This window comes from Ischnura elegans, chromosome 10, assembly GCF_921293095.1.
Source record: "Ischnura elegans chromosome 10, ioIscEleg1.1, whole genome shotgun sequence".
NCBI classification, from domain to species: Eukaryota; Metazoa; Arthropoda; class Insecta; order Odonata; family Coenagrionidae; genus Ischnura; species Ischnura elegans.
In genome coordinates, this window is record NC_060255.1 from 54653065 (window position 1) to 54665890 (window position 12826).

At 38.1% G+C, this 12826-nt stretch overlaps 1 protein-coding gene across 2 annotated transcripts; it reads left to right on the forward strand.

Annotated features, from left to right (window-relative positions):
• The first annotated feature begins 527 nt into the window (after positions 1-527).
• LOC124166848 (general transcription factor IIF subunit 1) lies at positions 528-12602 on the forward strand. 2 transcript variants are annotated; one of them, XM_046544554.1, is made up of 13 exons: positions 528-688; positions 776-819; positions 896-1027; positions 2159-2293; positions 2386-2556; positions 4100-4230; positions 5256-5372; positions 6209-6223; positions 6365-6488; positions 7710-8002; positions 9331-9406; positions 11148-11336; positions 12372-12602. In XM_046544554.1, the coding sequence occupies exons 1-13, from the start codon at positions 623-625 to the stop codon at positions 12577-12579; spliced, it is 1701 nt and encodes a 566-aa protein (XP_046400510.1). In that variant the 5' UTR covers positions 528-622; the 3' UTR covers positions 12580-12602. The 2 variants fall into 2 exon arrangements, with proteins under 2 accessions (XP_046400510.1, XP_046400511.1); XM_046544555.1 differs by lacking the exon at positions 6209-6223.
• Positions 12603-12826: the final 224 nt, after the last annotated feature.

Below are 12826 nucleotides of genomic sequence, written 5' to 3' on the forward strand. Positions count from 1 at the left end.
GGGGGCAAGCCATGGTTGCTCAAGTTGTAGGTAAGATTTAAGCATGGGAAAGATGAATAAAATCAACATTTTTAAGGAAATTATAACAGCTCTCTATTAGTTTTTAAAATTATTGACTTGAAAAAATATTATTTTCCTTGAAGACCTTTGCGATTTTTGCTGTTGGAGGGGGGGGGGGCAGCTGCCCCCTCCTTCCCTTGCTGGGTACGCCCATCATTATCATGTTATCATTATTATCATCATATTATCGCACCGGATCTGGTGGGTGGAATATATCAAGAATCGCCTGCCTATATTCCCATAACTGAGATCTTCTTTCAATGTATCAATGAACCTTATATTCTTCCCCGGGCTTCACTAATGTATATTAGGATGGTTACTGAGGTTTCCCCATTCTCACTCTGATGTTTGTACTACCCTCCGTCAACCCCACCTCACTGCCTGTTTTCCTGCATAGGTGGCAGCAAGAGCAAATTGATTTGACCAGAGTCCTCTATGGTGCCATTTTCCAACTATATCCTTGTCAGCTGACTATAGATTTCGCGAAAGATGGCGTGAGCGAGCTGAAACCAAAACAAGACGGTAGTTGAAATAAATTGTCAGGTTGTCAGCGTAGTCAGATATGTCGGGTGATACTGCACGAGTGAAAACAGAGGAAAAGGCTGGGCGGGCGGTGGCTCCAGTACAGGCAAGCTCAGTTATTTTATGTATTTATTGAAAGAGTAAATTTACCGACAGTCAATAACCTATATTTACTTCCAATTTGGTACAATAGGCTGCTGGGACAACGGTCCAAGAATATGTCATTCGTGTTCCCAAGTATGTCGAAACATATTTTTCGCTCGAAATATCTTACTTTTGCAATCAAATTGTAAAAATTGATTATATTTTCCAGAAATGTCAACAAGAAGCATCATGTTATGCGCTTCAATACTGGAAACGTCGACTTCACGAAATGGAATCAAGTTAAAATGGAGCGTGAAAACAACATGAAGGAGTACCGCGGGATGGACGATGAAACGCCTAAGTAAGAGCAGCTGCTTTATATGAAACGTAGACGAGATGGAATGCCTTAAAATTTTAATTTTCAATTGGCTAAGATTGGATAGTGACTTTAGAGTAACCTCTAGGCTTACAAGTAGTCCATTCACTGAAAGTACATAATATTTGAGCTTGAGTGGAGATAGCTCACAATAATTTGCCTCCCTTGATGTTTGAGGTGTGTTTTTATCATGTTTAATCGGTCATCAATGTTTATCAATTATTGATCATAATAATTATGCCAACCATTCATTTGAGGCGAACTTACAGAGTTTGTTGTCGTTTGCTCCATTATTTGAATAATATTTCCCTGAGAATCGTGGCTGTAATCACCTTAGAAGTGGGTAATATATGTACTTGCCACTTGGGCTAGTTTCTGATGAGGACAATGATGTCTTGCTGTATATTAAAATAGTAGAGCGCCCCATATACATACCAGTTATGTCCTGAAATATTAATCTTCCTCTCCAGGCTCTTTATGGGTATGTAAATGAGAAAAGTATTTTATTTCATCAGAAACTATTTCTAATGTTTCGATCTAGTTATTCACCTTTATTACTGCAAGTATTCGTTGATCTATTTACTTGACGACTCTCGGAGTGTAAATTGCAGTTTGGAAAATCATTTGGTGATCTTTTTCTGCCATCAGTTAGTAGATGGTGGCATCATGAAAGTGACCCACTTTCATGATGTCACCATCAATATGGCAGATCTCAATAGTTCGGTCTGTAGTTTCAATTATGTACATTACTGCTCTGAGTATGATTTTAATATTTACGAAAACCATTTGTTCCTTGATTTGTGATTTCCACTTACTTCGACAAAGTAGTATGGCAATTTTTTAGTGTCCGAAAATATCCAGAGGGAAGAATGACGCCTCGGTAGCTTAACTGGCTAAAGCACTCGACCGGAAATCGGAGGATCCGGGTTCGAATCCCGGTCAAGGCGAATGATTTTTTCTCTGTGGATCTTTCGCACGATAGTATGGCAAGTTCAAGATTTTGAACACATTCCCTTTTTACCACCCAACACAATTAGACTTCACCTACCGTCTATGCTCAAACTTTGTGAGGTCTCCTGTAATATATCCCTGACCTCCATTTGTTTCATCTCCCAGATTTGGTGCTGGTAGTGAATTTGGCCGAGATCAAAGAGAAGAAGCTCGCCGAAAGAAATTTGGTATTATAACAAAAAAATATAAACCGGAAGATCAGCCATGGATTCTTAAAGTAGGAGGTAAAACGGGTAAAAAGTATGTATTTTGTGGTTGGAGTTTGTCTTTCTCTGCACGAATAATAGATATATTTTCATTCAAAAACACTGTGAATTTCTTTATTAACATAGGTTTAAAGGAATCAGGGAAGGTGGTGTGGGTGAGAATGCTGCATATTATGTCTTTACCCACGCTCCTGATGGTGCCATTGAGGCCTTCTCTTTAAAAGAGTGGTATAACTTCCAGCCTATTCAACGGTACAAGGCATTATCAGCTGAAGAAGCAGAGCAGGAGTTTGGAAGGTAAGAGAAGCTGCCAGGAGAATAGACTGGTCACCCCCTGCCAAAGCCCATAGAGGTGGCTTTTAGGGTATTAAAGTAGACTCCCGATTATCCGTGTTGCAGATTATCTGTGCATGACTTTCATCCTCGTTCAATGCTTTTCGTGATCTTTTTAAACAAATAAAATGGGACGCAAATCACCAGAATTACTGTATTTTAATGTTAGGCTACTCTGGGCTTATTATTTCCTTTAGTGTCCCTTTAGTAAAAGGGAATTATTTTCTTTACCTGCTGACAAGGAATGTGATCACGGATGTGCGTCCCACAGCAGCGGCTTCACAGGCAACTTGTGCCAGATGTGGCGTGGTGCCTGACTGAGTAGTTTCCGACGTTGCGCAGTGATTTGGAAGCATTCATGCAAACCATGTTTCTGAATCCGTGATCTTGCAGCCATGGATGCGTGGTTTTCGGAAACCACGCTAAAAAGATCACAGTCGTGAAAAGAAATCTCTTAATGATTCCGAAAAGAATTAAAAAATAACATAAAATGTGCTTTGATAATAATAGAGATTGATTTACGTAAATGATGAAAGTAACAAGAAATTAAAGTGAAAGTTCGAATTATTTGTGCCGCCCCTCACCATCATTAGCCTGTATAATCAGGAGTGTACTGTATATAGATGTGGAAGAGTGAACCTTGACTGTAGATACTGACTTTTAAGTCTTTCAATATAAAATTCTACTTGGAATCTGTCAGGACAGAAAATAATTCCATTAAACTTAGACCTGTGAAAAATAAAACGAAGGTTATAAAGTCAGTGTAGTAGAACAGCCAATAAGACGAGGTTGTAATTACTAGGCAAAAATTGGCCATATTGTCTTAACCCTCTTTTATATTTTCTTTCTTGAGAAGGAACCTCCAACCTTCACAGACTCTGACCTCTATCTCAATGTCACTTATCTTGTTAGCAACTATATTAAATATGATGTACTCTTTATCAAATTAAAATCGCTGAAGGTTTTAGAAGTATACCAAGCAGTAGCTAACTAACTCTTCTCATGTTCAATTTTCCTTCCTATTTCTAATTCCTTTCAATAATGTGACAGTGAAGCTGAGGGAATCCCTACTTTTCTGTTGTATAGTCATTAAGCAATCCTATTGCTGTACAGGTTGGCACTTGCACAGTATGTGTCAAAGGGCATAAATGGAAAGAAAAAAGGATTGTGAGCTCTTAGTGGTTGGGAGAAGAAGGTAAAAGTGAACACAGGGGTGGTAGTTAGGAGAGGAAGGCCGAAGTTGTCCTCAGATCCAAGCCTCAATTGGGAGGCAGGAAGGCAGGCAGAGGAAGACAGGTTGATGTTCTTTTACACAGTTCGTCAACCTGTACAAGTTTAATGTCTGATTGCATGAACAATTTTGGTGGAACGGAACATGTATGATTGCATGAATCATACTACTACTGCTGTTTTCATCTTAGAAAAATATTAGTGCATTAAGATTATGTGTCTTTACTTTTAATTTCAATTGCATTGCTTCTCTTTAATGTTTTTTCGTACATTACAGGAGAAACAAGGTGATGAATTACTTCTCCTTGATGTTGAGGAAAAGACTGAGGAACGATGAAGAAGGAGATTTTGAAGAGCTGGAAGATGGAAAAGGTGGAAAGAAAGGTGGCAAAGGAGCCAAAGGGAAAGGTAATTGCAATGTGCAAGATCAGTGAAAATTCGCCGCTACGATGCAGGCTGCTAGCAGGTAGTGCTTGGCTTAAATAAGGATTACCAATACCCTATCAAACGAAGGAAACTTTCCGACCATAGGCAATTTTAATAGGTGATAATTAAGAGATGTTTCCCTGAGCTCTGTGCCTCATGCATGCATTGGTAATCTCAGAAGATGTAAAACTCCTGACTACTCCTATAGCATCTGGGCCCCTGTGACGTCTTTGATGAAGAAAACGACCCGATTGCAGTCATGACCTTAAAAACCTTCATTACCTTTTGTGGCATTCATATTGAGCTGGTCCAATTGTTTTGTGAGTAAAAGTGGAATATATTCGCTTGAAGAATTGACCACTATTAGAAATAATTGGGATCAGCTGAACATAGGCATGGCAGAAATAATGCAAGTTATTTTCATCTTATCAACCACATCTGCTTTTTGTGAGCCTTTCGATGTACCAAAGCATGAAAATTCCATTGTGAGAAATCAATTGTTGACCTCAATTATAATTTTGCTTATTTTTAACCCCTTCCACTTTGATTAATTTCCTGAAAATCGTACTCCTATTCTCTATTTATTTTTTAGTGGTTCTTTAAATGCTAGGTAATGAAGTGATATTTTTTAAATTTGTAATCAACGTAGAACCGTGAAATATAACGTGAGTATTAAACATGGAGAACACAGCTATCGCTACTCGACTGATATCATTTTAATCCTTCCAATGCATCATGTTTCATGAAATATGAATTATTTATATATACTTTAAATGTTTTAACATTGATAAGCTTTCAAAATAACTATATTGGTCCTCTAAATAGTGCTAAAATGATGAAAATCCAATGATGAGATACACTTGTCATTGTCACGCGGTTTGGCATCGAAAGTTCATGACAAGCTAGACTCGTCATTGCAGTGCAAGGGGTTAATGCTCTTTATTTAACCTTATTTTGTGAATTTTTTGTGTGGTGGTGATCAACTGCTTTGGATATTTTATTCCCAGGTGACCTTAAAATATCTGAAATGGATGATTGGGTTGATTCAGATGATGGTGACGATGAATCTGAGGAAGGAGAGGGTGAAAAAGATGAAGATGCTGTGAAAGAGAAACAAAAGAAAGGTATGAAGTGTTTAGCAATTGCTTCAACTTTATTCCAGATAGTGTATATGTCAAGTAGCTTTGTTTCACCTGAAATGCGAAAAGGAATACTATATAGTATGTTTGCTTACCATTAAACTTTTTAGTACTTGATAATAACCTCTATGGTTCGAAACATGTTGTACGGATGAAATAAATCAGTGGAATCAACAAAGTCTCCTTTTCATTTGCGTGTTTTAACTTCCACATAGTTGAGCCTAATTGAAACAATTGAACGAATTGTTTCACCTGATTGAAGGGGTTAGTGTTTTGGAGTATTGTGGCTTCTTCTTGGTATGAATGAAGTAAATTTAGCCCTCAAGCATCAACTGTTACACAGTTCTGCTCTATGAAATTGTTTTTGTCATTGCCTACATTTAATAATTGGTTACAGATTTGTCATGAAGGGCAAGGGAGACTTTTTTACTCACAAGAAAAATAATTTTTCAATAAAAGGATGCATTATTCCAGCTAGACCAGTCTCTTTTTCTTGACATATTGCTCACTTAAAACTATGCTATCATCTTGAAATTTTCAGTTTGTATATAGTGGACTTATTGTGTAAATTTAATTAGTATTTATGTATTATTTTCTCTGAATTTAAATATCTATATACTGGTAAATGTTGAAGTTATCATACTCCATGCACCCTAAAAATTTCATGGTAACTAACTTAGATGTTAACAAGTACTATGTCATGAAATAAAACAAAATGTGACTCATTAGGCAAAAGTGATGCATCCTGTAATGCATGAATTTGTGCATTGAATTTTTGGTATAAAAAATTCCTAATGGCAATAAAAAAATTCTTAATGCAGCCGGAAAATTTCAAGGTAATTACCGTAGATTTACACAGTACTATTTGATGAATTTAAAATATGACCAGTTAAATAGAAGTGATGCTTCCTCTTATGCATGAAGGGTGTCTGTGAATGCATATTTGGTTCTTGGCTCATCTATTGCCTTTTACTTAGGTGCCAAAGCAAAGGCTAAAGCCAAGAAGAAGCGAAGGGATTCAAATGACGAGGCTGTTGAAGAAAGTGATGATGGAGATGAAGAGGGAAGGGAGGTGGACTACATATCAGATTCCTCTGACAGGTCAGCATTTCCCTCTGTACATGTGAAGGACATATCATATGCTTTTCAAAGCATTTTGTTTGCTAAATAGCCACTGTAATACAATATTGTGGCATTTAGAGTAAGCGGGATGAGTCACTTGACACTAACCCTTTATAAGCCTCCTACAACAACACTGCAAACATAATTGCTCCTGTTTATATCTGGATGTTAATTGATAGTAATGATCAATACAAGACTAACAGGGTTAGTAATTTTTTAAAAAAGTTTTATTTTTTCTCAAATTCACTTTTGAGACACCGTCAGTAGGGTCTTCCTCACTTACCACATTCAATGCTGACAAAAATTATCAAAACACACTGCCTCACAGAACTTATTTGTTTGTATAAGCAGATCAAAAAGTACTACTAGCACATCCCTATTTCAAATATCCTCTCATCTTCATTGGCCTCAGTGGTGGTGGGTATTAAGGCCGTTTTACACAGTACATGGAATTGCGCAATCTGACGTACGTGCGAAGGCGCAATCAAAATTGTGTCGTGTAAAGCGGTGAATTGCTAGAACACATGCGAGAATGCATGGATGCAAGATGGCAAAATAGCCCCTGTTCTAATTTCGTACATGCATTCGTGCAATTTCACGCCATTTTAGAAATTAATGTAGCTCTAACCTGCGCAATTCCGTGGCCCATGTAAAACGGCCTTAAGTCCTCACCTACCATACCGAAGGTCACAGGTTCGAGTACCGCTTCAGTAGGTTGCCCCTTCCAGGACATGGGTGTGTGTGATTGTCTGTTGTTGATTGTTTAAAACTCTCAATGTAAAGGCCTCATTGTGCTGTTGTGCATTATACCTCATTGGGGGCAATCAAGATAAATAAAAAAAATAAAAAAAACCTTAGAGGCAGGGCAAGTTTTTTGGGGGGTAAGGGCATGTGACATTCTAAAAACTGAACAAAATGCGATAGGTTGAGACTTGCCTATGAGAAAGCGTTAACCATTTATTAACGTCAGTGTTTATGACTACATGTTCACCAAATACATACAACCTAGCTTCACTTTGAATCCTTGTATACATGATTTTTTTTGTAGGATTTACCTCTATATTGTTGGAAGGCTCATGCATGGTGGGTAACCCTGGGTTGTTGGGTGGCCCAGGACTCCGGCTCTGATAGAATCATTTCAGATGGGACCAATTGTTCTGTACATATCTCTCAGTCCATTCCATTTCATATCTCTTGCAGTGAGATAGACCTGGATGAGAATGTGAAGGACAGCATGAAGGGTGTGGCGGAGGAGGACGCCCTGAGGAAACTGCTTGACTCCGAGGAGGAGGATGAGGAGGACAAGGAGGGTCGGGAGGACGAGGGTGACGATGCTGCCGATGAGGGTGGGGAGAAGGACAAGGAGGGTGGGGGTGATGGAGGGAAGGGCGATAGTGATGCGGAGGGTGGCAAGAAGAAGAAAGGGGGGAAAAGCAGTGGTGGCGGCAAGAAGGACAACAAAAAGAAAGATCCCAGCAGTATGCTCCTCAATGGTAAGGAATAATGGGAATGATACCCTGGTGGGTCTGTGGGGATACAACTCTCCGGTCTGGGAACCAAGTCTGAAGGCCTGGTTATGCGGTGCATTAACACGTTTCCTGCCACAGATTTTTAGATGAATTCACCCACTGCACCAAAGTGTTTTCCTTTTGCTTTTATGCATGGTTCCTTTTCTTTTGAGTGAAAAAAAAGCCTGTTGACCCAAAAATTATTAGTTTATAACTTTCGCTCATATTGACTGGTGTGGCACGGTACAGCACTTTTGGTAAAGTTTACGATAATTAGTAAATGCAAGAGATTTTTCTCTTGATGATGAATAAATAGTAGTAGTCTATGTAAAAGAGTTTAGGTTGGACTTCATATGGTATTTCTCCAATTGCAAGCCACGCCCGAAAAAAAGCTGCACCATGTCTTTTGGTGTCTCAAAAGGTGGGAAAGAAGTTCATATGCAAAGTTAAGCCTCATCCTTTTTAGTGTGTCCCATCAGAGTGTAAGAAGAGATTAAAAGATGGCAAGAGGGAGCATTTCTTGTGAGGCCAGTGTTGCGAATTGTTTACAACCATTCAGATCATGCTGTTAGCCATCCTAGATATAAGACAATGCCGATAATTTGAAAAATAAAGTTTCAGTTTGTGGTAGTTATTAAATTGGTAGTTTCAGAAGTAACATTTTAGAATTTCATTATTCAAAGAATGTGGAAAATTTTCCATGAATGAAAATTAATGCGAGTAATTCCAACGATCTGTAATATTGAGAATTAGCATTGAAAAGTTCTAAATTGGATATATCACACTGTCATTTATTTAAATTTCAATTGACACCCTTAATTATTCCTTATTTCCCCATGAAACTTGGATTACTTTTTTCGTCAGCTGTCTGCGAGGCAAGTGGCGACTTTTGTAAACCTATTTAAGTGTGCAGTGTAAGTAAAGTAGACAACACATTTTGAGGCAGACTTGAGGGTCCTCTTTTGTAATATTTGTGATTGTTTTGTATGGAGGGACTGCATACTAATTTCACAAGTCCTTTGCCCATGGTCCAGCTATTTATGTCTCTTTTATTTACTACTATTTCATAAATAGTGGATTACTGATATTATTTTTTGATAATTATGCAAAGTTTGTAGTTATTTTAACTCTGGGTTCAAATTCAGTTTTCCTTGATGTTCGTTGGACATACCTTTCTAATATGTACTTCATAAACAAGTAATTCAAGCAATCAGTCTCTTAATATTTTGTAAATATTACTATTTATGCAATTGATTTCCAAGAACCTTTGAAGTAAATTAATGTCTTTGTTGTTACTCTTTTTATTCTTGCAGATTCATCTAGTAACTATAGCTCCGACAGTTCAGATTCGGAAACGAAGAAAAAGCCAATCAAAAAGGAACCCAACAGGTATCTAAAGCACATTAGCCCTGTATTCAAGGCTGTGGCGGCTGGTGGTAATTTATCTAGGGTGTGCATTACAGCAGATAAGGGATGATTTAATTATATCATGTTAATCCTAATCCATGCACATCATATTTCGTTGTAATAGAATACATAGCAAGCAAAACATTTCACTAGTACATTCTACCCTTAAAATTGCATAAATAGAAATAATATTAGCATGCTAATATTGTTTCTATTCATGCAATTTTACTAATACTAATGCTATCACCTTGTCGTTGAAACCTTTGATACAATCCAGGAACTTTTTTTCTATTGACAACATTGCCAAAGCAGTGAGCCTGTCCTCGTCTATCGTGCTACCTAAAAATGTTTTAACACGCTAAATGGTCGAAAAACACCTCTCTGCTTCACTGGTTGTCATTGGAATTGTCACCAGAATTTTCAGTAGTTTACTTGTTTCCATGAATGTGTTTTGAATGTTATTGCCAACAATGAATCCTTGTAGAGCAACGACACTATAGAGACTTTCCGGTAGTCCTCGCGCATGTAAATTATTTCAAGTTTCAAAATGAGTTACACCCTATGAGGAAGTAGTGTAGAAAACGGCCAGACAGATGACTCTGTTACAGACGGACTGGGATCCTGGGTGCAGGTAGAGTAGGTGGCGGCTACACCACTACACTACCTGCGAGTCACCCACTAAAAATATGTGAGTGCGCACTCGCATCGTTTTGAGTCTGCTCCCATCACCCATTTGAACAGTGCATACCCCGTCGCTTCGTCCCGCCCGAGCACCCATAAGCGATCGCATAAACCGAATATGCGACTGGCACGATGCCACGGGATCACACATTTGTAGAGCGGTGAATTCGAAAAGGAGAAAGCTGTAGCGTTTGAGGCTCATGTTTCTTGCATATGTAGACAGGATTTTTATCCTTCTCGTTACAAAGGAATAGTTTTCTTTTAAAATTCATTCATCTTTGGGTGTGCACTTGCTAACATGCATATATGCACGCGCCACCACTGATTCAAGGGCGTACTAAGGATCAAAACTTGAGGGGGGCAAGCCGTGGCCGTTCAAGTTGTAACACAGAAAAGGTTATGAAACCAAAATTTCAAGAAAATTATAACAGCGCTTTTTGGTTTTTTTTTATTATTTGCTTGGAAAATAATATTTTTATTTTCATTACATGTTTTTTTTTACTAATATCACTTTACTTGGATTTAAAGAAAAATAGTTCAAAAATTTCATTTTGAAATAAATTTACTTTTGCTTCAAGGGGGGGGGGGGGGGGGGGCACGTCACATATGATTATAAACTTAGTGTTATAAGTGAAATCAGTGAACTTAAATATGACACATGCTGTTGTACTTGATGTAATGCATTGAGTCCTAGTAATATTTTTAAAATTAAAAAGTATTTCGATGGCTAAGTTCTAACAACACGTACCTCAAAATTTGGCTGGTGTGAGTTAATGCTACCAATACTGTTGATAAAAAATAAAATTCAAGCAAAAAAAACTCTGTTTGAAAATGTATGCTTCCTTTTCAGTACATATTATGTTTTTTGGCTTTTAATTTCAAGTAAAATAATGCACAGTAAAAAATAAATCTTTTTTTTTCTTTCCTGAAAAGTTGCTATTTTTGAGATACATACGTGTTGCTAGAACTTGGCCATCGATTTGGTGTTAAGTCTTTGGTGTAAGTGGTTAAGAAGCCTGGATAATTTTTTTTCATTGCACAGTGGAACCAATACTCCGAGGTCTGGTACGCCCACCAAGGGAAACAGTGGATCTCAGGATGCCCAGTCTTCATCTTCTGCTCCCTCGGCCTCTGGCAGTGAAAGCACAAAGAGGAAGAATGAAGCAGATGGAACAAATGGATCAGTTTCCAAGAAGCCTCGTATGGAAGGACACCTGTCCTCATCATTTAGGTGAGTTTAAATTTCTGTCAATATGAAGGATTTGATGTTTTCCCCTCTGCGATGAATTTTTCTCCAGCTTCTGACTGGATCAGGCTCTGCATATGCTGACATTTTGTTGGAATTCTTTCCCTTAGTCCTCAGGGCTGATTGCCAAGAGGTCAGGTTATGGACTTATTTACATGCTGTTGTTGGTGGGTTGGACAGTATGTAAGCCACAAGAAGCTTCCGTATCAAAAAATTGCAAAAATGCAAGAAAAATTGATACTTCAAATTTAAAAAATGTTTTGTGCCAATCAAGGCCATTCCCGATGTCGGCTTGGTTTAGTTATTTTATTTTTAGTGTGCTTTTGCACACGCTCACTAGAAGCCTGTCTTTCTCATTCTCCTTCATTAACATTGGAAAGGTTATACTGGTCCCCTTTACCCTTGAATTGTCATATTTTCCCTGTGCTGAGCTCTTGCTCGCTGCTTAAAAGGTGGTATATATATATGTACTGGCAGCTGGCCCTTTTCCAGCTGTATAAGCAGAGTGATTTTTAAGGGGGCAGACGAAAAAACACATAAATGAGGCAGTATCTGAGCACTGTGCATAAATCAGCCCTGAGGATGAGAGAAAAGTATTCTCTTGAAAAGTCGGCAGAAATTGAGAGCCTGACCCAGTCAGAATCCTGAGAGATTCTATCAAAATTTATCATAAACTTCAATCATTAATCATTCAAGTAATAACCGTGGTATAGCCAGCAGCTTACAGTTACAAAGTCACCTGCTACTACACATAAAAGAGTGAAAATTTCACATGAAAAATAATTCTGGTCTTGAACTATGATAAACTTTCATTAGCTGACTTTTAGTTCTTGGTGGCTGTACCTTCACTCTCAGTTTCTACTAATTCCTGCTCATCTCCTTAACCTGTGATTTATAACTGGTGAAGCTGATGATGTTAATCATTGTTATGAACTAGTGAAAATCCTTTCAATGCATTATTGAAATTGCTTCACGGTAATAGAAACTTAGGCTGAAAGAACTACATTTATTTTTCTACAGTAGTGATTCTGGAATAACGGAGGAGGCTGTGAGGCGCTACTTGATGAGAAAGCCGATGACAACAACGGAACTTTTGCAGAAATTTAAAAGCAAAAAGACTGGACTCTCATCTGACCAACTAGTCAACGTAATGACGCAGATTCTGAAGAGGATAAACCCTATAAAACAGACAATTAAAGGCAAGATGTACTTGTCAATTAAGGCTTAAATAAATATTTTATTTTTAGATTACTTGTTATTTTTATTTATTACTTGTTATTCAGCACAGAGCACGTCAATTGACATGGTCCCCTCCAAGCTGAGATACAGAGCACATCAATTGACGAGCTCTGCCCGTGGGGCCGGGAGCCCTTTCTCCGCCTCCGTACGCGACTAATATCTTCCGATCGTGTGCATGGCCTTCAGCAAGCTTCCCTCTTTCGACCTGTGTGCACCGTTAGTAAATAGCAATATTT

Bases quoted from the DNA above. Each gene is read 5' to 3' on its own strand.
- LOC124166848 (XM_046544554.1), top strand. From the start codon at position 623: ATGTCGGGTGATACTGCACGAGTGAAAACAGAGGAAAAGGCTGGGCGG. The intron at 1,028-2,158 runs GTAAGAGCAGCT...TTCATCTCCCAG, and splicing joins ATGGACGATGAAACGCCTAA to ATTTGGTGCTGGTAGTGAAT. The intron at 6,489-7,709 runs GTCAGCATTTCC...TATCTCTTGCAG, and splicing joins ATATCAGATTCCTCTGACAG to TGAGATAGACCTGGATGAGA.